At 41.8% G+C, this 25,834-nt stretch overlaps 1 protein-coding gene across 2 annotated transcripts in view; it reads right to left on the minus strand.

The window, feature by feature from the left end:
* ICA1L (islet cell autoantigen 1 like) overlaps positions 1-25,834 on the minus strand; it is a 42,682-nt gene that overhangs the window by 15,123 nt on the left and 1,725 nt on the right. For both annotated transcript variants that reach the window (XM_069983308.1, XM_069983307.1), the window contains exons 2-8: positions 23,092-23,226; positions 12,267-12,435; positions 11,098-11,170; positions 10,201-10,324; positions 7,307-7,505; positions 5,414-5,539; positions 1,616-1,714 (exon numbers count right to left, since the gene is read on the minus strand). In XM_069983308.1, the coding sequence (XP_069839409.1) occupies positions 1,616-1,714; positions 5,414-5,539; positions 7,307-7,505; positions 10,201-10,324; positions 11,098-11,170; positions 12,267-12,428 (783 nt within the window). In that variant the 5' untranslated portion in view covers positions 12,429-12,435; positions 23,092-23,226. The remainder of the gene's footprint in view (positions 1-1,615; positions 1,715-5,413; positions 5,540-7,306; positions 7,506-10,200; positions 10,325-11,097; positions 11,171-12,266; positions 12,436-23,091; positions 23,227-25,834) is intronic.

Below are 25,834 nucleotides of genomic sequence, written 5' to 3' on the forward strand. Positions count from 1 at the left end.
CTTGACAGAGGTGGCGCTATGTACATAATTATATATAAAAAAAAAAAACTTGTTGCTTATTATAGGGGTATTTTGGAGATTAAAAACATTCTTTATATCAACTGGTGCCATTAAAGAGGACCTGTCACCCCCCGTGCCGGGGTGACAGGCTCCCGACCCCCCGTTAGAGCCCCCTATACTCACCTGATCCCGCTTCCTGATCCGGTCGGGTCACGGAGATATGAGCGACTGAAGCCCGGCGCGCGCGCTCACAGGAGAGTCCGATGCCCATAGAGAATGACGGAGCATCGGACTCCCCATTCATTCTCTATGAGCGTCGGACTCTCCTGTGAGCGCGTGCGCGCGCGCCGGGCTTCAGTCGCTCATATCTCCGTGACCCGACCGGATCAAGAAGCGGGACCAGTTGAGTATAGGGGGCTGTAACGGGGTCGGGAGCCTGTCACTCCGGCACGGGGGGGTGACAGGTCTCCTTTAAGTTGTAGATTTGTGAAGAACTTCAATTAAATAGTAGCTATCATTCCACTTTCATGGAAGTGTGTTTCAATGCAGTCTATGGTGCTTCCAGCTGTTCTGTTGACCACTTGCTTTCAAAGAGGATCATGTACCTGGCCGAGTTTTGACAGGTTGTCCTGCTATGTGAGCAGAATATTAGGTTGCCTTGAAAAAGCTCAAGCCTTTCAGCACTTTTCAACTGTTGTATGCCCTAGAGGAAGATGTGTAGTTCTTTCTAACCCATTAGAATTCTACCTGCTGACAACTGTCCATTGCTGTAGCAAATACCCAGAGCAAACTGCTCTGGAAAGTTTCTGACATGAACAGAGGTGGCAGCAGGTAGCACTGTGGCAGATTACACATATTAATTCTAAAGTACATGGAAACCATATTTCCGTGAGATGTTCTCAATACATTCAGTTCTAGCTTTAGGTTTTCTTTTCATTTGAAAAGACAGATCGCACTGGGTTTCAGACCTAACACCCACTGCAATCATTAGTTGTAGCTGGGTGAAGTACCCGGCTGGTTACCCAATCTGATTACAGGTGTCGGACTCTACAGACTAAGGGCCCTTAGGCTGAGTTTTATTGTAGTACTGTTGCGGTACAGCAGAGTCCTCACAGAAATTATGCAGTACTGCAATGAAATGATGCAGTGAGATCGCTGTTCATTTGAAGTGCCTTTACTACGCATAATTAATTGAGTGTCAGGGCCACATGAACAATCTGTGTCGTTTGTGCAACCATTTAAATGTATTGTTATAGGCCGCACATCACCTGTTTAGAGAGATGTGCAGTCCAAAACAATTATTTTGTTTGCTTGTCAGCTGATCGCTGGCCCTTTTACATGGCCCAATTATCGGGTAAATTACCATTCCTAGGAAAGCTCATTAACGATAATCGGCCCATGTAAAAGAGCTTTAAAATAGAGCCTATTTTCTGTAACAAGCTGGATCAAGTGGTCATTTGGAGAGTGAAGTTTGCAGCAGAGTGCTTCGCCCAGCTATAACTAATAGGACCCAGAGCAAGCTAAACTGCTGACAAAGTTTTTACAATAGACACTAAATATAGAAAATAATGACGCAAATTTAAGATTCAGCTAAAGAGAAAACAATACAATAAACCTTCAGGTAGGATGGGGTATATGGAAGCATTTCTTGAAATTCCTCCTGTATTTCAGCCATTAGATGCGCTGTCTTCTTCCAAAAGTGCAAAAGTGTTGTCTGTAAAAACAGAAAACATTTAAATAATGAATAGAGATGAGCAAACCTCGAGTATGTTTAAGTCGATCCGAACCCGAACTTTCGGCATTTGATTAGCGATTGGCTGCTGAACTTGGATAAGGCCCTAAGGCTATGTAAAAAACATGGATATAGTCATTGGCTGTATCCATGTTTTCCAGACAACCTTAGAGCTTTATCCAAATTCAGCAGCCCCAGCTAATCAAATGCCGAACGTTCGGGTTCGGATTGACTCGAACCCGAACACGGTTCGCTCATCTCTAATAATGAACTGTGGTCACATAAAATGAATGGCAGAATCACTTCTTTTTTTTATACGTGTTTTCCAAATGATGAACACGCAGATTTTTTAATTATTATATAAATACAAATTAGAGAGCACTAGGCTGTATTTTACATGATAGAATTGCTGGTAACAAAGTCATAATTGATTCTAGAATTAGGTCAGTGTCATATCGGTAAAGCTACTATTTGGTAACCCTCCAATTAAGTATGTATGTGTTATATGCACAGTCTAGTTCATCCGTGTATTTCTGATGGAGTAAACGATTTAAAAAAAAATGGCACAGATATCAGGGTTTCATTTTCCCCTGGTCCCACCATCAATTCAACCTAGGTGGGTATGAATTAGCTTCACAGAATACTGCCTATGTCCCTTCTTTTCATTGCACTTCTTTAACCCCTTAAGGTCAAAGCCTATTTTCGTTTTTGCGCTTTTGCTTATTCCATTTTAAGTTTAAAAGTCCATAGCGCTTGCATTTTTTCACCTAGAGACGTATATGAGCGCTTATTTTTTGCGAAACCAATTGTACTTTGTAATGACAGGCATTATTTTTCCATAACATATGCTGCGAAACCGGAAAAAAATCATTTGCGCTGTCAAATTGAAAAAAAAAACGAATTTGTTTTGATTTCGGGGAGTTTTGCATTTACGCCGTCCGTCCTATGGTAAAACTGACTTGTTATGCATGTTCCTCAAGTCGTTACGATTACTATGATATATAACATGTATAACTTATATTGTATCTGATGGCCTGTAAAAAATTCAAACCATTGTTAACAAATATACGTTCCTTAAAATCGCTCCATTCCCAGGCTTATAGCGCTTTTATCCTTTGGTCTATGGGGCTGTGTGAGGTGTCAGTTTTTGCGCCATGATGTGTTCTTTCTATCGGTACCTTGATTGCGCATATACGACTTTTTGATCGTTTTTTATTACATTTTTTCTGGATTTGATGCGACCAAAAATGCGCAATTTTGCACTTTGGAATTTTTTTGCGCTGACGCCGTTTACCGTGCGAGATCAGGAATGTGATTAATTAATAGTTCGGGCGATTACGTGTGCGGTGATACTAAATATGTTTATTTATTTATTTATTTATTAATTTATATTTATAAAATGGGAAAAGGGGGGTGATTTGGACTTTTATTAGGGGAGGGGATTTTTTATTAATGAAAACACTTTTTTACTTTTTTTTTTACTGTAACTAGAAGCCCCCCTGGGGGGCTTGTATATAGACAGCACTGATCTCTCATAGAGATCAATGCTGTGTATATACACAGCAAAGATCAATTAGATCGGTCATAGATTACTATGGCCTGCTGCAGGCCATAGCAATCTATTGCCGAGCCGGGATCAGCGTCATTCCGACGCTGAGGCCCGGCACGGGCAGAAGAACGGATCTCCCCCCCCCGCGATCGCATCGCGGGGGGGAGATCCGTCCCACTAGACACCAGGGACGTGAGGTCTGAAGCCTCTAAGTGCAGCTGTCAGGTTTGACAGCTGCACTTAGAGGCTTAATTAGCCGGAGCGGCAACGGGACCCGCGTCGGCTAATAGAGGCACTGCCCGGCTGCACGTGTCAGCCGGGATCAGCGCCGTTCAGAGCGCGGTCCCGGCGGGACCCCGCTCTGAACACCCCAAGCGGCACCATGACGTATCAGATACGTCATGGGTCGCTAAGGGGTTAATGGATGTATCACCAAGATTAGAGCCAGATCTGGAAACATGGCCAAAGGCTTGGTGACACAGGAGTAAAGTAACTTCCTACCCTTGACCTGTACTGAGCATATTCTGTGACCTTTGAAGAGGCCTAGTGATGAGAATGAAAATTGCAATATTTCAGGATTATGTTATAATATACAGCCATGGCCAAATGTTTTGAGAATGACACAAATATTATATTTTCACATGATCTGCTGCCCTTTGGTTTTTATGTGTGTTTGTCAGATGTTTTTATCACATACAGTAATATAATTGCAATCATATTATGAGTAACAAAAGCTTATATTGACAGTTAGAATGAGTTAATGCAGCAATAATATTTGCAGTGTTGACCCCTCTTCTTCAGGACCTCTGCAATTCTCCCTGGCCGCTCTCAATCAACTTCTGGACCAAATCCTGACTGACAGCAGTCCATTCTTGCACAATCAATGCTTGCATTTTGTCAGAATTTGTTGGTTTTTGTTTGTCCACTCGTCTCTTGATGATTGACCACAAGTTCTCAATGGAATTAAGATCTGGGGAGTTTCCAGGCCATGAACCCAAAATCTCTATGTTTTGTTCCCTGAGCCATTTAGTTATCAACTTTGCTTTATGGAAGGTGCTCCATCATGCTGGAAAAGGCATTGTTGATCGCCAAACTGCTCTTGGACGGTTGGGAGAAGTTGCTCTTGAAGGATATTCTGGTACCATTCTTTATTCATGGCTGTGTTTTTAGGCAAGACTGTGAAAGAGCCGATTCCCTTGGCTGAGAAGCAACCCCACACATGAATGGTTTCAGGATGCTGACCTCGTCTTCTCCGAATACGCTGTTTTCCAGATGTCCCAAATTGGAAAGGGGATTCATCAGAGAAAATGACTTTACCCCAGTCCTCAGCAGTCCACTCCCTGTACCTGTTGCAGAATATCAGTCTTTCCCTGATGTTTTTTTCTGGAGAGAAGTGGCTTCTTTGCTGCCCTCCTTGAGACCAGGCCTTGCTCCAAGAGTCTCCCCCTCACAGTGCGTGCAGGTGTTCTTTCTTAAGTGCCATGGAGCCTTTTTGGCCACAATGGAACCTCTCTCCTTGAAGTTCTAGATGATGCAATAGATTGTTGACTGAGGTTCAATCTTTCTAGCTGCGATACTCTTCCCTGTTAGGACATTTTTGTGCAGTGCAATGATGACTGCACGTGTTTCTTTAGAGATAAGCATGGTTAACAGAAGAGAAACAATGATGCCAAGCACCAGCCTCCTTTTAAAGTGTCCAGTGGTGTCATTCTTACTTAATCATGACAGATTGATCTCCAGCCCTGTCCTCATCAACACCCACACCTGTGTTAATAGAGCAATCACTGAAACGATGTTAGCTGGTTCTTTTAAGGCAGGGCTGCAATGATGTTGAAATATGTTTTGGGAGATAAAGTTCATTTTCTAGGCAAATATTGACTTTGCAAGTAATTGCTGTTAAGCTGATCACTGTTTATAACATTCTGGAGTATATGAAAATTGCCATTTTAAAAACTGTAGCAGTAGACTTTGTAAAAATTATTATTTGTATCATTCTCAAAACTTTTGGCCATGACTGTAAATAGTAAGATGGAAAATTAAAAGAAAATACCAAAATTCTTAAAAATTAGGTTTAAAATAAAAACATAATTTCCTGATGGCACATTTCCTTTAAAATGTTGTTCCTTTCATACCTGATAGGAAGCAAGTGAATGTGATAGCAGGTTGCAGCGGCTAGCTCCGAGGAGATCTACTTTCTGGCACACATCCATTTTTGTCTTGTCGAAATGGCTCTTAGTATTTCTTACTTGTAGTTGCACCTGGGAAAAATGATCATTACTTTGACGCCAGATCTTCTTAGGATGAATACTGGCATGTGTTACAAAGTTTCTGAAATGTTGTAATAAGCTTTGATATACTTGATTTCTGTGACAGCTGCATAGTATTATTTAGTTGTGAAGTGACAGTGTCTCTATAGGCAGTCACATCTGTAAACACCCAACAACCATATACACACTCTGGTCACAGTCAATGGTGCACCTAAAGGTCCCCATTCACTTCATACTGATGTCAACCAAACCCAGGGTTACCCAGACTCCACTGACAGACGGTAGATGGTGTCAGTGGAGGTAGGGGTTGGGAATGATGGAATTTCACTGCCCCAGATAAGCTGTTGCCAGAGAACATGCATAGAACAGGAGTGATAACTGTCGGACAAAAGTTCTTGAAGGTATATAGCCACCTTTAAGGGTTATTACACTCAAACATAAGTTTTTGTATATTGCTGCCTATGGTGAAGGGACTTGTTTACATCAGCCATCTCTGAAGCGAGGGGGGGGGGGGGGGGGGGGAGAAAAGCTCGCACATAGTATTTTGTGTCTTCAGCAGAAAGCAGCAGCTGAGAACTGGGGGAAGGAGTCTAAAAAGATAGTAACAAGTATGGAATAAATTATTTACCTCACTATGGGCAGCAACATATAAAAAGTTATATTTGAGTGGAATGCCCCTTTGAGGCCTGCGCTACCCTGTGACTTTTTGTAGCATTACAAGATTGATTTTAACTATCAAGCTACAGCTGCAGCAAAAGCAACACACTGGACTGCATGCTATTTTGCAGACAACAGCTATCACTTAATAGTTAAAGGGGTTGTTGGGGTAGGACTCCCCTAAGCTGTATATCAAGTACTAAGCTAAAATAATAACACATTGCCACTCCTGTCCCTGTTGTGCCAGGTTCAAGGACATGGCGTGGCAAGTGTGTTCAGCCATTCAGCGGCTGTAGCGGTGTCCCTCCTGAGCCATTGATTGGATGAGTGGGCCCGGTATGTCCCAACCCTAAACTCGCAAGCAGCCACACAATTGGGACTAAAGCGGTATTGTACCAATGGCAGCACAGGAGCAATGGAGGTAAATGTTATTTTTTTCACTCACCCGTCCGCGGGAATACAGCTTGGAAGAGTCCTGCCCAGACAACCTGTTTGAAATCAATCTTAGGGTATAAACCCACACACCGTATACACAGCGTATTTACTGCTGCGATACGCAGCGAATACGCAGCAAAAACGCAACAAATACGCAACAAAAACGCAGCAGATTAGATCTAAATAACTGAACTCAGCATTAAATCTTCACCATCAAACTGCTGCGTATTTGCTGCATATTTGTTGCGTATTTGTTGCGTATTTGCTGCGTATACGGTGTGTGGGTTTGTACCCTTAGAGTGCTACAAAAAGTTGCAAAAGCAACAGGACCCAGAAATTGAACAGTTATTTAGATTAACAATGACCAATCGTTCAGCTGCAATCAGAACATTACTAACTGCAAGTAAAAGGCCCCATTCACTCACTGAGGACTTGCAAAATTAACAGCAAATTTTAGTGACCTAAATTTGGGATTGCTGTTGCAGATTTAAATTGTAATTTGTGGATCCACAAAAAATAATAAATATATGTGTTATGTCAATATGTTATTGACTGAAAAACAATAATCAGATTGATTTTTTTCCAGAATGAATGGGCATAAAACAACTCCCTCACATGCATTATATGCATTGTATTTCGGAAGCAACACTTTTATACTTTTCTGACCTTTCTAAATTTCTCCATCTGTTTGTAGGTGTCAGGGTCTAACTCTTGGGAGACATCCTTCATCCACAGCAGGGCTCCTCTGTATTCAGTCCGCGCCTTTTCCATTTGGTTGATGGTCAGTAATGTGTCTGAGACTGCTCGGTTAGTAAAGGTGGCCATTTCTTGCTGAAGCCGTGAAAGTGGTGCACACAGGGCTAATCTGAAAAAACAAACAAAAAATGTATACAAAATATGGCATAAGTCTAAAAGTAACAGCAAATATAATACAATAGACATGTGAGGGAATATACTTAAACATACAAAAGTTGAGAATGGTGGACCACTTGAAATATCTAGAGGTCTTCATTATGAGTAAAGCCATATGTACTGGCTCTGAACATAGAACCACTACTACGTCACTTCAAGAAGAAATTTAGGCTGTGGTCCTCTCTGCTCTTGTTGATGGCTGGGCAAATCAATTTAAGTAAAGCGACTCTGTACCCACAATCTGACCACCCTAACCACTTCTACCTTCGGATAGCTGCATTTAATCCAAGATCTGTCCTGTGGTCCGTTCGGCAGGTGATGCAGTTATTGTCCTAAAAAAATACTTTTAAACTTTAAAGAGGACCTGTCACCCCCGGTGACGGGGTGACAGGCTCCTGACCCCCCGTTAGAGCCCCCTATACTCACGTGATCCCGCCGGGTCCCGCTTCTGGAGATGGTCGGGTCACGGAGATACCGGCGCCCGAAGCCTGGCGCGCTCGCTCCTCAGATGAGTCCAACACTCATAGAGAATGACAGGAGAGTCCAGCGCTCCGTCATTCTCTATGAGCGTCGGACTCATCTCTCAGCGCGCGCGCTGGGCTGCAGCGGCTGAGATCTCCGTGACCCGACCATCTCCAGAAGCGGGACCCGGCGGGATCAGGTGAGTATAGGGGGCTCTAACGGGGGGTCGGGAGCCTGTCACCCCGGCACAGGGGGTGACAGGTTCCCTTTAAGCCCGTGCCAAACAGGAGTATCTGTGCCCTAACTTTGCACCACCCCTCCGTCCCTCCTCCCCACCCTCTTCATCATTAGGAATGCCAATGAAACATTTTCTCCATGCTGAACATTGCACAGGTCCTTAATGATCCAGCCCATGTGCTGGGCTGCCACAGGTGGGGAATAGGAGGCAATCTGCCTGGAGCATTCCTAATGATGAGGATGGTGGGGAGGAGGGACAGAGAGGATGTGCAAAGTTAGGGCACAGATACTCCTGTTTGGCACGGGGCTTCAAGTTTAAAAGTATTTTTTTGGGACAATAACTGCATCACCTGCCGAACGGACCCCAGGACAGATCTTGGATTAAAAGCAGCTATCCGAAGGTAGAAGTGGTTTGGGGGGGTTAGATTGTGGGTACAGAGTTACTTTAAAATGGTTGCATTACCTAAGTGTCTGTATATACTTTAGCATGTGTTTGTACCAATCCGCAACATTTTCTTCTCTGATTTGGACACCAACATGATTAGGTTTATCTGGGGTACCTCTAGATCTAAATTACAGTAGGCCAAACTTCAATACGCCAAAGATGGTGCTGGTATGTACTATTTAGTGGGATAGCTTTAATATCTAGGCCTCTGGACACAGGCCCAAACTCCCGGCTTCTCTGAAATATACATTTGACTTCAACAAGCCATTGACCCTATGGTTCTTACTTTAGTCTCCCACCTTCCCTCACATTCCATTACCCCTGCTCATTAAGAAAATATGGTTAGCATCCAAATAATCATGGACTTTAAAAGTCTCTCTTAAGTCGACTATTTGGTTTATTCAGACCCCCCCCCCCCCCACACACACACACACACACACACGTTACTGGCATCTTCAGGGAGACCATTATTTCTCAGACTTATATGTAAAGGACTCCCTGGTATTTTTCTCCACAATGCAGTAAACTCACAGTTCCCTGCTCCTTCCAAATGAATTTCTTCCTTTCCCCTAATAGGTATCATAAGATTTTAAGGCCCTGGTGGCCTAGTGTACTCTCTATACTCCTATCTTATCAGAGCCAAGAACCAACTACCTACATTGGAAAAATGGAAATCTCTTATTCCTGACCTGGATGCCAAAGGTTGTGGGTCCCTCCTTAAGTCCAATAGATTTGTCTCCCCTTCTACTGACACCAGTACGCCTCCAACACATGGGCCACAAAGTATGGCCATTTTATTCCAGAAACAGAATTTCTTTTGTCCTCAGTTTGGGTGTGGTTTTGCAGCTCAGTTCAATTGAAGTGAAAGGATTGTAATACCAGATAAAACCTGAAGACACGGGTGGTGCTTTTTTTAGTAGCTCTGTTTTTTTTCTAATCCTAGATATCCCCTTAAAGGCTAGCAATGCTTGTTCTACGGCAGATTGGGCTGTTCTGACCTGCATATGTCCCTTTGTAATAGAGGATGACTGGTTGAAAACTGACAGCAGGAAAAAGATGCCCAAACGACCCAAAAAACGCTTCTGCTGCTCAGGCACATGACTGATCAAGGTTCAGTAGATCTGCGTCAATCACCTGAGATCAGAGCTCCTTTGCAAGAAACCAGGGCATTCAGATATGGCCCAAAGTCTAAGTAAATTTTTCCCATAATGCTAACATGTTAGATCCCTCTGTTGCCTGAGCCCAGAGGGTCCAATGGTCCCCTAACAGTTTCTGTTTACACACTTTGAGCAATGACGCACCATTCTGGCACATAACTGCTGTAGCCAATCATTCTCCTCAGTAGTCACATGGCCTACTTATTGCCATCATTTCTATGGCTTCACAAATACTGGAACACTAGTGGTAAGTATTCAGTTTTTTGTTTTGTTTGGTTATTTTACTAGAATTTGCAAAGTTTTATGACTAAACTATTCTTAAAGAGTGAATAAGGATAATAGTATACCTCTGGCCTGCAGATGAGCACAAAGCATTGCCAGTAACTTTCATCATTTTCCCAGCTCGGGTGCTGTTTTGTTGAGCATGTACTTTCAAGTGCAAACCAAAATCATTTTCTTCTAAGGACAGTGCTAGAAAAGACAAGACAGCATTTAAAGGGATTGCCTGGGAAAAAAAAATTTATAGCGTATTTAATAAGGGTACTATTACACGGAATGAAAATCGTCCGAATATCGTTCCGTGTAATAAAGACAACGATCAGTCGATGATCGTTGTCATCGGCTGATCGTTGATATGACCTTTAATTGTCGAGCGCCGACCGTGCATCGCTACGTGTAATAGCGGTGCCCAGCCGGCGCTGACGATTAGCAAAGAAGAATACATTACCTATCCAGGCTGCAGGGCTCCTCTTGCTCTGTGCTTCTCCCCGCTTCAGAGCGGCTTGTCTCAGCTGACAGGCCGCTCAGCCATCACTGGCTGGGACGGCTGCGGCCAGTGATTGGCTGAGCAGCCTGTCAGCTGAGACAGGCTGTTCTGAAGCTGGAGCGCGCGGACCTGGGGAGAAGCACAGAGCAAGAGGAGCCCTGCAGCCTGGACAGGTAATGTATAAAGTTTAAACGTGGGCTGCAAGGACATCGGTAACAATGTCCCTGCAGCCCTTGTTAAACGATTATCGGGCCGTGTAATAGGCCCAGTAAACAAGCGCCGATCTAGCAAATCGGCGTTCGTTTACATTATCGGGCCTTAATCGGCCCGTGTAATAGTACCCCAAGACAGGCTTTTAATGGTTGATTTCTGGAGTCCTGACAACCATCACCCCTGCCAATCTTTAATCTATAGAAGAGAATAGTAGCCGAGGCTGCAGTATACTGTTTTCACTAAAATGTGAATTATCTATACATACCGTTGAGCGCTTGATGATATTTTTCAATTATTTTAAGCAATTCTGATCCTGTCGTTTGAATTGAATGAAATATCTGGAAATTATAAAGAAATGCTTATATTAAAACTACAAAGACACAAAACCCCAGTACATAACAAAAGAACATATATTACATTAGGCAGAAACCATAGGAGACATCTAGTACACAGAAGCGGAACGTGGGGAGAAAATTATTCAGCATTATGAAAATGTCTTCATGACGTTAAATAGGTTTGAGTAAACTAAGTCCAAAGTCATATTATTTGATATATTGAGTGGAAAGCGCTCTCTAGCAACATGTCTATTAAAATGCCTTATTTACTTAATCAGTATATGGTATTTATTCTTGTCACAGTTACATTATAAGATGAAGCGCACCTATTGTTTCAAACGATTTTTATAAAACTGTATGATTTTCAAAGACGAATGCTTTAGAGTGGCGACAAGGTGATTCTAGTGCTCTCACTGTTCCTGAGACATCCCTCCGTTCTTTCCATTTTAGGGTTGAGAAGGAAGCCTCTGTTTACTTTTCAGGAACAGTGTGGTTCCTCTTTAACAGACAGATTTGAAGAGGATTGAGGTGACATTGTAATATGTGCAATGTTTCTTGTATCTTATTTAATAGATGTATCTATTTTTCGTATTACATGGCTGGATACATTCCAGACAGACCTGCTATGTCAAAACAAACAGCATGGATAAGTGAAAATAAGCAGAATTTTTAATAAAACCCTATAGAGAAAATTATTTTACACCATGCTAATTACAAAGCAAGAATAAAAATGTGAATTCAAATTGTGTCCATAACCTTAAAGGGAACCAATCAGGGCATATACGGGTATATAGCTAAAAATCATACCTAATACAACCTCCTACAATCATTGCTAACATATATTTCATCTGTTCGCCCAGGCCAGCTATCGTCCGACAAAATACTTTTATTACGTCCTGCACAGTATGCAAATGATGTTCAACTGGTCATCTGGGCTTTCAAGTAGTCACTGTGAGTAGACTGAAATCAGTTGTAATCACACCTCTCTGAACATGATTCAAATGCAGTCAGCACTAAGACTAATGTCTCATGCCTTAATGAGTCTTGGAAGCACTGTGGTCCTACTGACAGATTATGTATAACTATAATCATTCACTACCTCAAGTTTGGCATCCAGCTCGGCGTCTGATGCAACCACATGTTCATCCTCTTTCTTCCCTGTAACCTTGATTAACACTTGTTTTGTTTCCCAAAACTTCTTCTGCATGCGGCTGACCATTGATCGGTCCTCTCCTGCCCATAGCTGCCCGCTGCTGTACATGGAAGAGCTGCAAGGAATCAGAGAGCGAGTTATATCTTCCTCCCCAGGGCATCTCTTTCTGCTTACATTAAGACCACTGAACACTGCATGCACTCCTGTCTTTCTGATGTCACCAAGTAACCTTCATGAATAAATAAGAAGCTCATCAAGTAGCAGATTGTGGTCAGAGGCAAATAAATAAAACATGTGACAGTTTACTCTTGTAATGCAATGTGATCAGGAGCCACAATAAGCTCTGCTAAATGGGTATTATATCTAGAAATGACCTGGGAGAAAGGCAATGAAAGATAATTGCTCAGTGTATTTATAAGAATATGATCTGTAGTACACAGCTGTAAAATATGATTACCAGTCACTATACATATACCTGTTAAAGGGAAAGATGCATCTAAGCTGCTGATATCACCTTAAAGCACATGGGGCGCTGAGGATTAAGGGAAGACATCACTATACTGTCTATGCTTAGCGGCCCTTTCCTGTCAGAACAGCACATCAGAGGATGCAGTGAAATTGACGACTGCAACATAGAGCAGCTGACACTGGGCGGCCGGACAGCAGCAGCGGCAGAGTGGGACAGATAAGAATACGGCACTAATATATGTCCCCCTGCAGCTGCATAAATTAATAGTTTATACTACACAACCTCTTTAAAGAAGCCTAATCCCTGGCCCCTCTGTGACGTCATCAGAAGGGAGCGGGGACTAACCCTCCAGATTGGCATCACAGGGAGGGCGAGGAACATGACACCGATGTAGACGGGGCTTTACGGGCGTGAAAGCCGTAAAGCCTTGCCCAGATGGCACTGTTCAGCAAGGATCACATACATTTTTGACCGGAGAGACCACCAAGAGATCTTTTATAGAGTAAGATATGGAATATCCAGAATATAAGCTTTAATGACACAACCCCATTAAACAATTCAAGAATGGGCATATATCAATAAATAAATACACTACATAGCTGTTTAGTTCTTTGCCACATACATCTAAATTATACCCATCTCTAATGCAAACTTCTGGCAAGTCACAGTTTAGATTGGGGTTAGTCTGGTGCTGAGGCCACCACAGCTTTCTATGACTGTAATATGTTCACTCTAATCTCCAAGAGGAGTTGAGCAGAAACAGAGAGTGTAACTCTAAGGCTGGGTTCACACTACGTTTTAGCAATCAGTTTTTTTCCATCTGTTTTTACAAAAAACGGATGAAAAACGGATGGAAAAAACTGATTTGTGTGTGTGCATCCGTTTTGATCCATTTTTCCATTGAATTCCATGATAAAAAAAAAAACAGATCAAAATGGATCCGTTTTTATTAACGGACACAAAAATGAGGTTGACTACATTTTTGTGTACGTTAAAAAAAACTGATCCCTTTTGATCTGTTTTTTCTTATAATGGAATTCAATGGAAAAACTGGTCAAAACGGATGCACACACATGCATCCGTTTTTTATCCTTTTTTTTTTTGCAAAAAAACTGATGAAAAAAAACGGATTGCAAAAACGTAGTGTGAACCCAGCCTAAGCCAAGCACCTCAGCCTATTCTATTTGGGCAATTGGTGGAGGTCAGAAGTTTGTAAAAAAGATAGGCGTCCTTTGAGCCCACCCTAAGGGCACACTTGCACATAGGATATCTTACAGCTAAATGTTTGTTCATTCTGATCCCTCCATGCATATGCCACGTGTTAAGGTGAGCAGACATTCGGCACCATATTACAGTGCTTCTAGTACAGAACAGCTCTATAATACAGCATACAATGGAGCATGCCACAATTTTATTTTTCTGTCAGATTTTGCAGACATAACAGAAAAAAACTCTATGGGAGTGATATTCTAGTACTGGCGCTTCATACAGTAAAGTGCACCTATTAATAGATGTGGCACGTCTACAAATCTGCAGACAAAAAATGAAATTGATCTGTGGTAAGATTCATGTAATTTTCGGTCTGAAGTAATAATGGATTTCTTGTAGTGATGCTGGACCCCTCCTCCTGGATAACCCTGAAGAAAGAAGTAAGAAAAGGCACAATGTCTAGGGGAAACATGCTGTGCTCTACAAATGACTTTTCTACACCATAAAACTGGTGGAAACAGTTTCATACATTCTTCCGTCCCTCATCTGCAAAACATTCTGTGTACATTATTACTGAAGGTTTTGATGCTATATAAATACAAGCTAAATCTAAAGTTTCTACTCAAAAGAAATCAAACAGCAAAGTTAGGCAAAAAAAAAAAGGAGAATCCCACCTGAACATGGCTTTTAAAGATACCCCTTGATTAAAAAAAATAATAATAATAATTGATTTTTTTGCCCATATATTGCACACTCACCATCACTATTCCTACAGTGTTATCTGTTTAATTCCAGCTCTGCTGCAACATTTTACTACTGTATCCAAGTCAAGTGACTTCTGATTAGCCACCATCTTTTCTTTTATATTTTAAACTGCATCCTCTCCCTTTACAAATCTCCTATCAATCTACTGACACATCAGCACAGCATCACATGGACAGCTAGAGCCAGTACAATCTTTCTTCCTGCTGGGAGGACATTGTAATAATTTTCATCTCTATATACCTGTAAATTAGCTAAGAGACATAACCAGGAATCTGAGCCGTGATTGGTTGCTATGAGTAAGAGCTTGTGTGTAATTGTCCATGCTGCTCCGTCATATAGGAAATTCTGCAGAATAAGATTGTGACCCCCATTGAGAGTCCAGAAACACATGTAATTTCCAATGGGTCACCATGAGATCACATGACCAAAATGAAAGGAAGGATTCAAGGAGTTTTTAGACAGAAGGAAACAACTAAATTAGGTAATACTAGCTGAAATTTTTTATGCTAACTAGCTGCATAGTGAATAATAAAAAAAACTATAGTCTTAAAGTGATTGTTCAATGAAAAGTTATTTACTCCCTATCCATGAAACCAGCAATCTCGAGAACAAGGAAATGACTCTACGAGATGAATAGAGGAGAGGGAGAGAAAAAAGTAAGGCAGCAGCACCTCGTGTACAAACAAGTCAGATTACTATGCAGAGAGCTCATGGGGTGCTCACCTTTAAGCCACTTGGGCTTTATGCATATCACCCAAGTGGGTATCAGATTTTTAAAATGGCAAGATGCTGATATTTCCAGTGGAGAATTAGGGGCTGCAAGCCAACTATGAAAGTCTGAACAGGATACTCCCAGGTAGGGGCCCATAGAGAAATGCAAAAAACAGGGTGCAACAGCAAAAAGTGTGACTAATCCAGAACGGTCAGCGCTGCCCAAAGAACTCCAACAGTTGAAAACAGATAAAAAGTTTACAGGTACTTTTACAGTACATGTACTGCTATTCTGATGAAGATGACCTGATCCGTGTAACATGTAAATTGTGAAACATGTAAATGTAAAAACTTTAAACTTTTTATCTGTTTTCAACAGTTGGAGGTCTTTGGGCAGCGCTAACCATTAGGGATTAGTCACACTTTTTGCTTTTGCAACCCGTTTTTTTGCATTTCTAAAAGCTGAATGGAACAGCTGTCATACATGGCCACTGCCTCTCTCTATGGGTGCTGTTGGAGATAGCAGAGTGCTGTACTTGGCTAACCTAGGTGTCTGCCATAATAAATGGAGAGGGAGTCATGCATGCCCACTGCTACTTTATTAACCTGGGAGAGTTGGGTTTCTATTCTAGATGGTTATTAAATAAGGAAAATAACGAACCCTCAAGGAAAACATATGAGTTTGTATGTTCTCTGGGTGCTCTGGTTTACTCTAACACTCTAGATGCAGTCTGATAGGTTAACAGGCGCCTGAGGTCTGAGTACTGATGTGGACAATACTTTTACAGGTACTACCCTACCTAAACATTGTATGGACCAAGTACAACCCCCTTCTGGGCAACAACATTCTCTAACGGCAGTGCTGTAAAAAACAATATAAAAATCAGAAATAGTTGGAGAAACATGACAAAGAGATGAGAAGAGAAGGTGTTGACTAATCCATACTGTCTTAATCCGACTGAGCAAAATGACTGACCCATGAAGTTCACCCTCACAACTTACAGAACCTAAAAGATCTTATACTAGAGTAGCCCATACAGCTTCAATTGTTGTTGGTCAATAGCTATGTCTCCCATTCATCTAAACTATCTTTTAAAATATCCAAAGCACTCCTTTTTCCAACACAAAGCTACTTTCACATTGATTAAAATACTTAACAGGGAATCTGTCACGACTCTGACCCAAACCAAGGTGCTGACAGTGTGCTGTAGGTGGTATAACATCAGTTAGCCGGTTACCTGTGGCTATTCTGTCGTAGGAGGGGTGGCTGTATAATTTTGATTTTCCAACTGTAATCAAGAGTCAAAGAGGAGCCGTGGTGAGACGCTGGCACGCCTCACCACTCCCTCCTCCATGAATATTCTGAACTGCCCAGCCTCCTGCATGATTACGCCATCCTTCTGGTCTGTGCATGCACCGCTGAGCCATGCAGTACATGTACAGACCAGTAAGATGAAGTGATCATGCAGGAGGCAGGGCAGTTCAGAACATTGGTGGAGAAGAAGGAGGAGGAAGGAGTGCGACACAAGCGCCTCACTTCAACTCCTCTTTGGCTCTTGGTTGCAGTTGGAAATTCAATAGACAGAATAGACACATGTAAATCAAAAAATAGAGGTTCATGGTGGCACTACTAATCCCAGCCCTACAATGGCAAATGTGGAGCAGCAATCAAACGGCGGTGCTAGTTCAAATCAGATAAGACAGTGCAATATCATAAAAAAGGAGAGAGAAATTGAACTGCACTCACCGTAGAAAATGTCTTTATCTTTATTTTTCCATCATTGTTAAAAACACTGAACAAAAAGTGCTGGACAAGGTGCAGATAGTGCGGCGGCAGACGCCATGGAGGTAAGGTGACAGGCTGTTTCACGCCTCTTTTCCGGCGCTTCTACGGACCACCCTCCTTTCCACGTCATCACGTTATTTAAATATCTTAATTTACTACGACGTCAGAATCATGTGACAGTGATTAGTGAAAACAAACAAGTATACATAATATTTATAAAACCACAGATCCATTGTAGATATTGCACATCGATACTACAGGAGGTTACGATCTACTCTTTCATTTAGACCTCCGGGGCCCTCCGCCTCTGTACGTATGATCCACAGTAGTTCAGTTCTTAAAAGCGAGCGTTGTCTGTCTTGCCCTATCTTACCGGGGACTCTTTCTATGCCGGCCTATCTTAGAACTGAAAAATCATTATCATGGCTCTCCTTCATATGATTAATTAGTCTTGTAGCTCCTATACCCGTTTTCAGGGAGTAAATATGCTCCCTGAAACGGGTACACATGGCTCTTCTAGTTTGGCCGATGTAAAATCGGCCACACGGACAGAGGATACAGTATACCACAAAGGTGGTTTTGCAACAGATGAAGTCCTTTATGGTAATATCAACACCATTTAGGCAGAGGTATCTGCCTTTTATCATAGCTGGGCACCACTTACAGGAACCGCACTTATAGTTCCCTACTAAGTCATTTTTTAACCAGATATCTTTTTTAGAAGTAAATTTACTCCGGACTAGATTGTCCTTTAAATTTGTACTTCTTCTAAAGGTGACATACGGTTTTTTATTTACCCATTCCCCCAACGTGGGATCTCCTTCCAACATACCCCAATATTTATTTATTACGCTGCGGATTTGGGGGGCCATAGGTGATAATTTGAAAGAAAACGCAAATCTATCACTCTTCTCTTTCTTTTTTCTGTTAGTTGCTCCTTTTAACAATGTGAGTCTATTCTTTAATTTGGCTTTATTACATGCTTCATCTAACAGCGATTTAGGATATCCTCTCTGGAGCAGGCGTTGAGTAAGATCGTCCGCCTGCCGCAGAAAGGACTCCATATCGCTGTTGATGCGGCGCAATCTCAAGTATTGGCCGTAAGGGACTGCCTTCTTTGTAGACTCCGTATGATAGCTGTTGTAATGAAGTAATGTATTGGAGGATGTCGGTTTACGGTAGCCTTCTGTTTTAAGACCCCCGTTGTCCTTACGCACCAGAACATCCAGGAATTCTAATTGGTCAGTATCTGTTTTAGAAGTGAATAGCATGTTCATATCATTTGTGGTATTAAGCATTTCCACAAATAATTCAAAATCTTGTGCTGAACCCAACCAGATTATGAACACATCGTCCACATAGCGTACGTATTTGTATATATATTTACCAAACCTGTTAGTGGAAGAGAAAATATACTTCATTTCAAAAGCAGCCAAAAACAGATTTGCTACACTACAGGCCACCGGAGTGCCCATGGCAACTCCGGAGACCTGTAGGTACCACGTTCCGTCAAACTGGAAGACATTATTAGATAGAATAAGATCTAGTGCTTCACAGACAAATTGTATATACTCAATACTTTTATCCGTTTTTTCCAGTAACATTCGTATATTGTTTATTGCCAAGGCTTGGGGAATGCGAGTATATAGCGACTCGACATCTATCGAGGCTAAAAGAGAAGATTCCCCACATGCACAGTCCCCCAACACGTCCAAAAATTGATTTGTGTCTATAACCAAGGAAGGAACATTTTCTAGCAAGGGGCTAAGTAGCCAATCAATATAACGGGACAAAGGCTCTAATATAGAGCCCACCCCAGACACTATCGGACGTCCTGGGGGACTGCGCATGCTTTTGTGGATCTTAGGCAAAAAGTACCAACAAGGGGGTTTTGGAGCAGGTGGTAGCAACTTACGAGCTGTACCTTCCGAAATGACCTTTCTCTCCACATATAACCTAAGAAATGTTTGCAGTTTACCGCTAATCTTACTGGTGGGATCTGCAGACAAACGTTGATAATTTGTGGTGTTACTTAATTGTCGCAATGCTTCATTTACATAATATTCCGTTGTCATCAACACAATCCCACCCCCCTTGTCTGCACCTTTTATTACTATATCCTCCCGTTTTTTTAAAACTTGTAGTGCTTTCCATTCCTCTCTGTTTAGATTATGTGGAATATCAGGGTATATCAAAGCTTTTATATCTGCTATTACTCTTTTATGGAAAACATCTAAGGTGCTACCTGATAACAAGGGGGGGGGGAGAAAGTGGATTTGACTCCTCGTGTGAATACTTCATTGGTATCTGGTGCGTCAGAAATTTTGGATACATTTTCACCTGCCAACTCTGCCAACATAATTACACAATCTTTCTCTTGTTCGCTCTCTATTTCAGGTGCAATAAACCCCAAAGGGCCAATAGTGGACTGCACCTCTCCCACTAGATTCTCTCTAGGAGTACCTGTTTTACAAGAAAAAAACTTTTTTAGGTTAAGTTTGCGTATTGATTGAAAGAGATCTCTTTCAAATGCCGTAAAATCAAAGGGCTCCGGAACGCAAAAGTTCAAGCCCTTTGATAGGACGGCAGTCATGGCATTGTCCAAAGGAATATTGGTTAAATTAACAATATTAATGGGGTTATACTCATATGTCAATTCCTCCACGACACATTTTTTCTCTTCCCCCTTTGTCCCCCATACTGTCTTTTTCTTCTTTCTTCCTCCCCTTCGGGTTTTGCACCTAAAGGGGGATTTTGGGAATTTTGATGGTTTCCTCCTGATGGCGGGTTGCGTTGGGTTGTTCCTGGATCCGAGACACTAGAGTCCGAGTCTGTTGTCCAGAATTCACTACGTGATTTGTTATTGGATTTATTTCTCCGTTGTTTCCTATTGGTCCTCTTCTTTTCAAATATTCTGTCCATATCGTAGTCTGTTTTGTCTCTTAAATATTTGTCTCTTTTTTGTTCCTTTATAGTGACTTGCAGGGTCATAAGCCGTTTCTCCAGTTTTGTAAAAAAGACTTTGTTGTTCCTCTGTCATTCGTGTTTTTAATTCCATTTTTGCTCGACTTAAATCATTGGTTATTGTGATGTACTCCTTCTCATTCCTTGTTTTGACCAGTATCATAATTTTCATTGAATGTTCCAGATGTAATTTGGTCCATTCAGCCATGAATTCTGAATCCTCTGTGAACTGTGAGGCTTCTTTATAGCATCTCAAACCTCTTGGGACTCTGTTACATTCCATATAGGACCTGAGGGAGTGAATTGTCCAAAAAAGACGTATCTCCTTCTCCGCCAGAGTCTGTATCTTGTATTCTAGTTGTTTTGTGCTCATAAGCTGCAATGGATCACTGAGATCACATGTTTTAAAAAAATCATTGGCGTCTGCTCGCCCTGCACCTAAAACTATGTCCATATTGGTAACAGCTGCTGGTTCCTCCATTGGAGTTTCTTGTATCTCCATGTTTAATAAACCAAATAGGGCTCTTGTACACTGGATAATTAATGTGTGCTCAACCAAAAAGATAAAGTCAATAGTAAATCAAAAAATAGAGGTTCATGGTGGCATGGTGGCACTAATTTTTGGACGTGTTGGGGGACTGTGCATGTGGGGAATCTTCTCTTTTAGCCTCGATAGATGTCGAGTCGCTATATACTCGCATTCCCCAAGCCTTGGCAATAAACAATATACGAATGTTACTGGAAAAAACGGATAAAAGTATTGAGTATATACAATTTGTCTGTGAAGCACTAGATCTTATTCTATCTAATAATGTCTTCCAGTTTGACGGAACGTGGTACCTACAGGTCTCCGGAGTTGCCATGGGCACTCCGGTGGCCTGTAGTGTAGCAAATCTGTTTTTGGCTGCTTTTGAAATTAAGTATATTTTCTCTTCCACTAACAGGTTTGGTAAATATATATACAAATACGTACGCTATGTGGACGATGTGTTCATAATCTGGTTGGGTTCAGCACAAGATTTTGAATTATTTGTGGAAATGCTTAATACCACAAATGATATGAACATGCTATTCACTTCTAAAACAGATACTGACCAATTAGAATTCCTGGATGTTCTGGTGCGTAAGGACAACGGGGGTCTTAAAACAGAAGGCTACCGTAAACCGACATCCTCCAATACATTACTTCATTACAACAGCTATCATACGGAGTCTACAAAGAAGGCAGTCCCTTACGGCCAATACTTGAGATTGCGCCGCATCAACAGCGATATGGAGTCCTTTCTGCGGCAGGCGGACGATCTTACTCAACGCCTGCTCCAGAGAGGATATCCTAAATCGCTGTTAGATGAAGCATGTAATAAAGCCAAATTAAAGAATAGACTCACATTGTTAAAAGGAGCAACTAACAGAAAAAAGAAAGAGAAGAGTGATAGATTTGCGTTTTCTTTCAAATTATCACCTATGGCCCCCCAAATCCGCAGCGTAATAAATAAATATTGGGGTATGTTGGAAGGAGATCCCACGTTGGGGGAATGGGTAAATAAAAAACCGTATGTCACCTTTAGAAGAAGTACAAATTTAAAGGACAATCTAGTCCGGAGTAAATTTACTTCTAAAAAAGATATCTGGTTAAAAAATGACTTAGTAGGGAACTATAAGTGCGGTTCCTGTAAGTGGTGCCCAGCTATGATAAAAGGCAGATACCTCTGCCTAAATGGTGTTGATATTACCATAAAGGACTTCATCTGTTGCAAAACCACCTTTGTGGTATACTGTATCCTCTGTCCGTGTGGCCGATTTTACATCGGCCAAACTAGAAGAGCCATGTGTACCCGTTTCAGGGAGCATATTTACTCCCTGAAAACGGGTATAGGAGCTACAAGACTAATTAATCATATGAAGGAGAGCCATGATAATGATTTTTCAGTTCTAAGATAGGCCGGCATAGAAAGAGTCCCCGGTAAGATAGGGCAAGACAGACAACGCTCGCTTTTAAGAACTGAACTACTGTGGATCATACGTACAGAGGCGGAGGGCCCCGGAGGTCTAAATGAAAGAGTAGATCGTAACCTCCTGTAGTATCGATGTGCAATATCTACAATGGATCTGTGGTTTTATAAATATTATGTATACTTGTTTGTTTTCACTAATCACTGTCACATGATTCTGACGTCGTAGTAAATTAAGATATTTAAATAACGTGATGACGTGGAAAGGAGGGTGGTCCGTAGAAGCGCCGGAAAAGAGGCGTGAAACAGCCTGTCACCTTACCTCCATGGCGTCTGCCGCCGCACTATCTGCACCTTGTCCAGCACTTTTTGTCCAGTGTTTTTAACAATGATGGAAAAATAAAGATAAAGACATTTTCTACGGTGAGTGCAGTTCAATTTCTCTCTCCTTTTTTATGAGAATAGACACATGTAGCTACACCCTGGTCTTGTGATAATCGTTTAGTGTAATAGCAGACAATGATTAAACGACCAACGAGAAATTGTTGGTCGTTTGAGAGAATTTGGACCTCTTTTTATCATTTGCATGGAATAAGACGTTGTTCGCAATAGCGACGACAAGACGACCGCAAGAACAATCATGTAATTGGGTGAACGATTTCAGGTAGTTGCCATAGCGATTGTTGGAGATTGTTTATGGTAAATTGTTGAAAAATCACTTAGTGTAATAGTACCCTTACTCTCGCGCTCTCCCATTTTGCTCTATAAATTATACAATATTATTCTTGTGCTCGTTGCAGTCTGCCACAAAAAATTTCCTACAAGTAGATGAAGGACATACAACAGATGCAGTGACCCATAAATCTACAGAGACATGTGGAGTGCAAGACGGATGAGATTCTTAGAAGTACAAACCTTTATATGTGTATATATATATTTCCAAAGTCCAACAAATCCTGTTACAATGGATTTAACTATTTATATTTTTCTTGACATTCCTTGTAACTGTGCTTGTCCTTGAATTGATATTGCTGAATTCACCTTAAAGTGCTGCAGACACAAAAAATATTTTCAATTAGATTTATAGCTTTTAGCCTACAACACATTGGTAGTTATGAACAATTTAGGGACCCGGCTTATTTAAAGCATACAGAGTAACTTTAACCCCTAGACGACCCAGGACGTAGAGTTACGTCATGGAAGTCTGTCCCCAGACGACCCTGGACGTAACTCTACGTCCTGGATGTTTCTCCCGCTATGAAGCGCGCTCCGGAGCGGAGCGCGCTTCATAGGAGGTGGGGGCCGGCTGCTCACTGAGCAGCCGGGACCTCACCGGTAATGACACGCTGAAGCGGTCGCGCTGCCGCGTGTCATTAACCCCTTAAACGCCGCAATTGCGGCGCGACCATGGCGTTTAAGTGTAAGTGACAGGGGGAGTCCCCTGTCACTTACCGATCGGGACCCCCGCAGTGTGACTGCGGGGGTCCCGATTGTTGAAACGGACCGCCGGAGGTCTCTCACCTTCCTTCGTGCGGTCCGATCGGCGATCTGCTGCACTAAGCCTGCACAGGCAGGCTCAATGAGCAGATCGCCGATAACACTGATCAATGCTATGCCTATGGCATAGCAATCATCAGTGTAGAAATCAAAGTAGTGTATGTACAATTCCCCAAAGGGACTTCAAATGTGTAAAAAAAAAAAAAAAAGTTCAAAACACTATTACACTACCCCAAAACCCCTCCCCCAATAAAAGTTGAAATAACCCCCCCTATCCTATTATATAAATAAAACATATAAAAATAAATAAATAGATAAACATATAATATACCGTAGCGTGCGTAATTGTCCGATTAAAATATAACAAGCGTCATTGTGATCGGTGAACGGCGTACACGAAAAGAGGGGAAAAAATGCGCAGATTACCGATTTTATGTTACATTATATATTTTAAAAAAAATCAATAAAAAGTGATCAAAACGTCCGATCTTCACAAATATGGTATTAATAAAAACGAGATCATGGCAGAAAAAATGACACCCCATACAGCCCCGTAGGTGAAAAAATAAAACTGTTATAAGCGTCACAATAGGCCCATTTTATTAATATTTAATTGCAAAAAAAAAGGATTTCATAAAAAAAATATATATATATATAACATTAGATAATCTGTGTAACCTGCATATGGTTGTGTTCGGACTGACCTATAGAATAAAAGTATCATGTCGCTGTTACCATGAAGTGTATTACGCAGACACAGGAACCCCCCAAACGTTACCATATTGCATTCTTTTTTACGATTTCACCTATTTATATCTTCATAAATAATTTATTTGGAATTCCATCATACATGTTATGGTAAAATGAAAGACGCCATCACACAGTACAACTACTCCTGTAAAAAACAAGCACTTACATGGCTTGTAGATAGAAAACTAAGAATGCTAGAGCTCTTAGAAGGGGGGGGAGGGAAAAACGAAAACACTAAGATCAAAATTTGCGCGGTCCACTGGGTCATTTTGGGCCTGGTCCTCAAAGGGTTAAAGCAGACCTGTCACTCTATTTTTATTATTATGTAACTTAGATCCAAAAGTTCAGGGGATGCTCCCCCTGGATGCAAAAGCCAAGCCATGAAAATCCTAGCACTTCCCTACAACACCCCTGTGCTCTCTTCTTCTAGTTGTTCGACTTACATCCACTAGGCTTTACACAGCTTTGTGGGAGGACCTAGTGTGAAATCCAACCAAACCTCTAATCATTTGCATATCTGTATGTGACATACCTGCATAACTAAATGCACAACTTCCCCAGTGGAGAAGCTCTGGGGATGTCAAATCCCCTATGGCTGCTGTCCAGTTTCCTCTAGAGCTAAAAGTCTTGACATGCAGATTAAACTTCTGCTCCCTAGTGTACAGCTGGTCCTAAAAAAGGTGTCCGCACCTAGGATGTTACCAGATGTATCTATCAACAGAGTGATCAGGTTTTTTATTGCAAATACAAAACAAAACAGAACAGAACCTGAACACTCTGACTGATTCAACCAAGGGACAATACCCAGAAATTACCTGCAGATAACTTGAGTACCTGTGGTTGTATTTAGAGCTGATGCTACCCAAGCCACTCACACTGATTACACGCCGGGGCCATCCCACCTGCTTGAAAAATTTTTTATCAAATCTCTCAGAAATACACAGCAAAAACTGTATACATTACATGAGGTATTTGTTGCAGAATCACTGTGGATCTTCCCCCTTGATCACAAACCCACAATATAATGAGTGGCTGCAAAGACATCTATAATGATGAGCCATACTACCCATGGTCTATTCTGTACTCCTTGGGGGGAATTTATATAGACCAGCGTACAAGTACGTTGGTCTTATATTCAGCCCCGCCCCCTTTTCACCAGCAGAATTCACTAAGAGGTGTAGATTTGGATCATGTCACACCCCCTCAAGCTCCCCAGCCTGCCCATCGAGCGAGCGGGGCATACAGCAGGCGTACGCTAGGGAGAAGGGGTGATTCTGCACCCTCTCCCTGGCGTACGCCTCGGGCGGACTGTTCCTATAGCTAAGTTTTGATTGCCCCCCCCCAGACTGACCACTAAGCCGTCAAGTCTAGTCATAACTTCGTAGCTGTAAGCGCTGATCAGGAGTGCTTG

The sequence above is a fragment of the Dendropsophus ebraccatus genome, chromosome 9 (assembly GCF_027789765.1).
Source record: "Dendropsophus ebraccatus isolate aDenEbr1 chromosome 9, aDenEbr1.pat, whole genome shotgun sequence".
Taxonomy (NCBI): domain Eukaryota; kingdom Metazoa; phylum Chordata; class Amphibia; order Anura; family Hylidae; genus Dendropsophus; species Dendropsophus ebraccatus.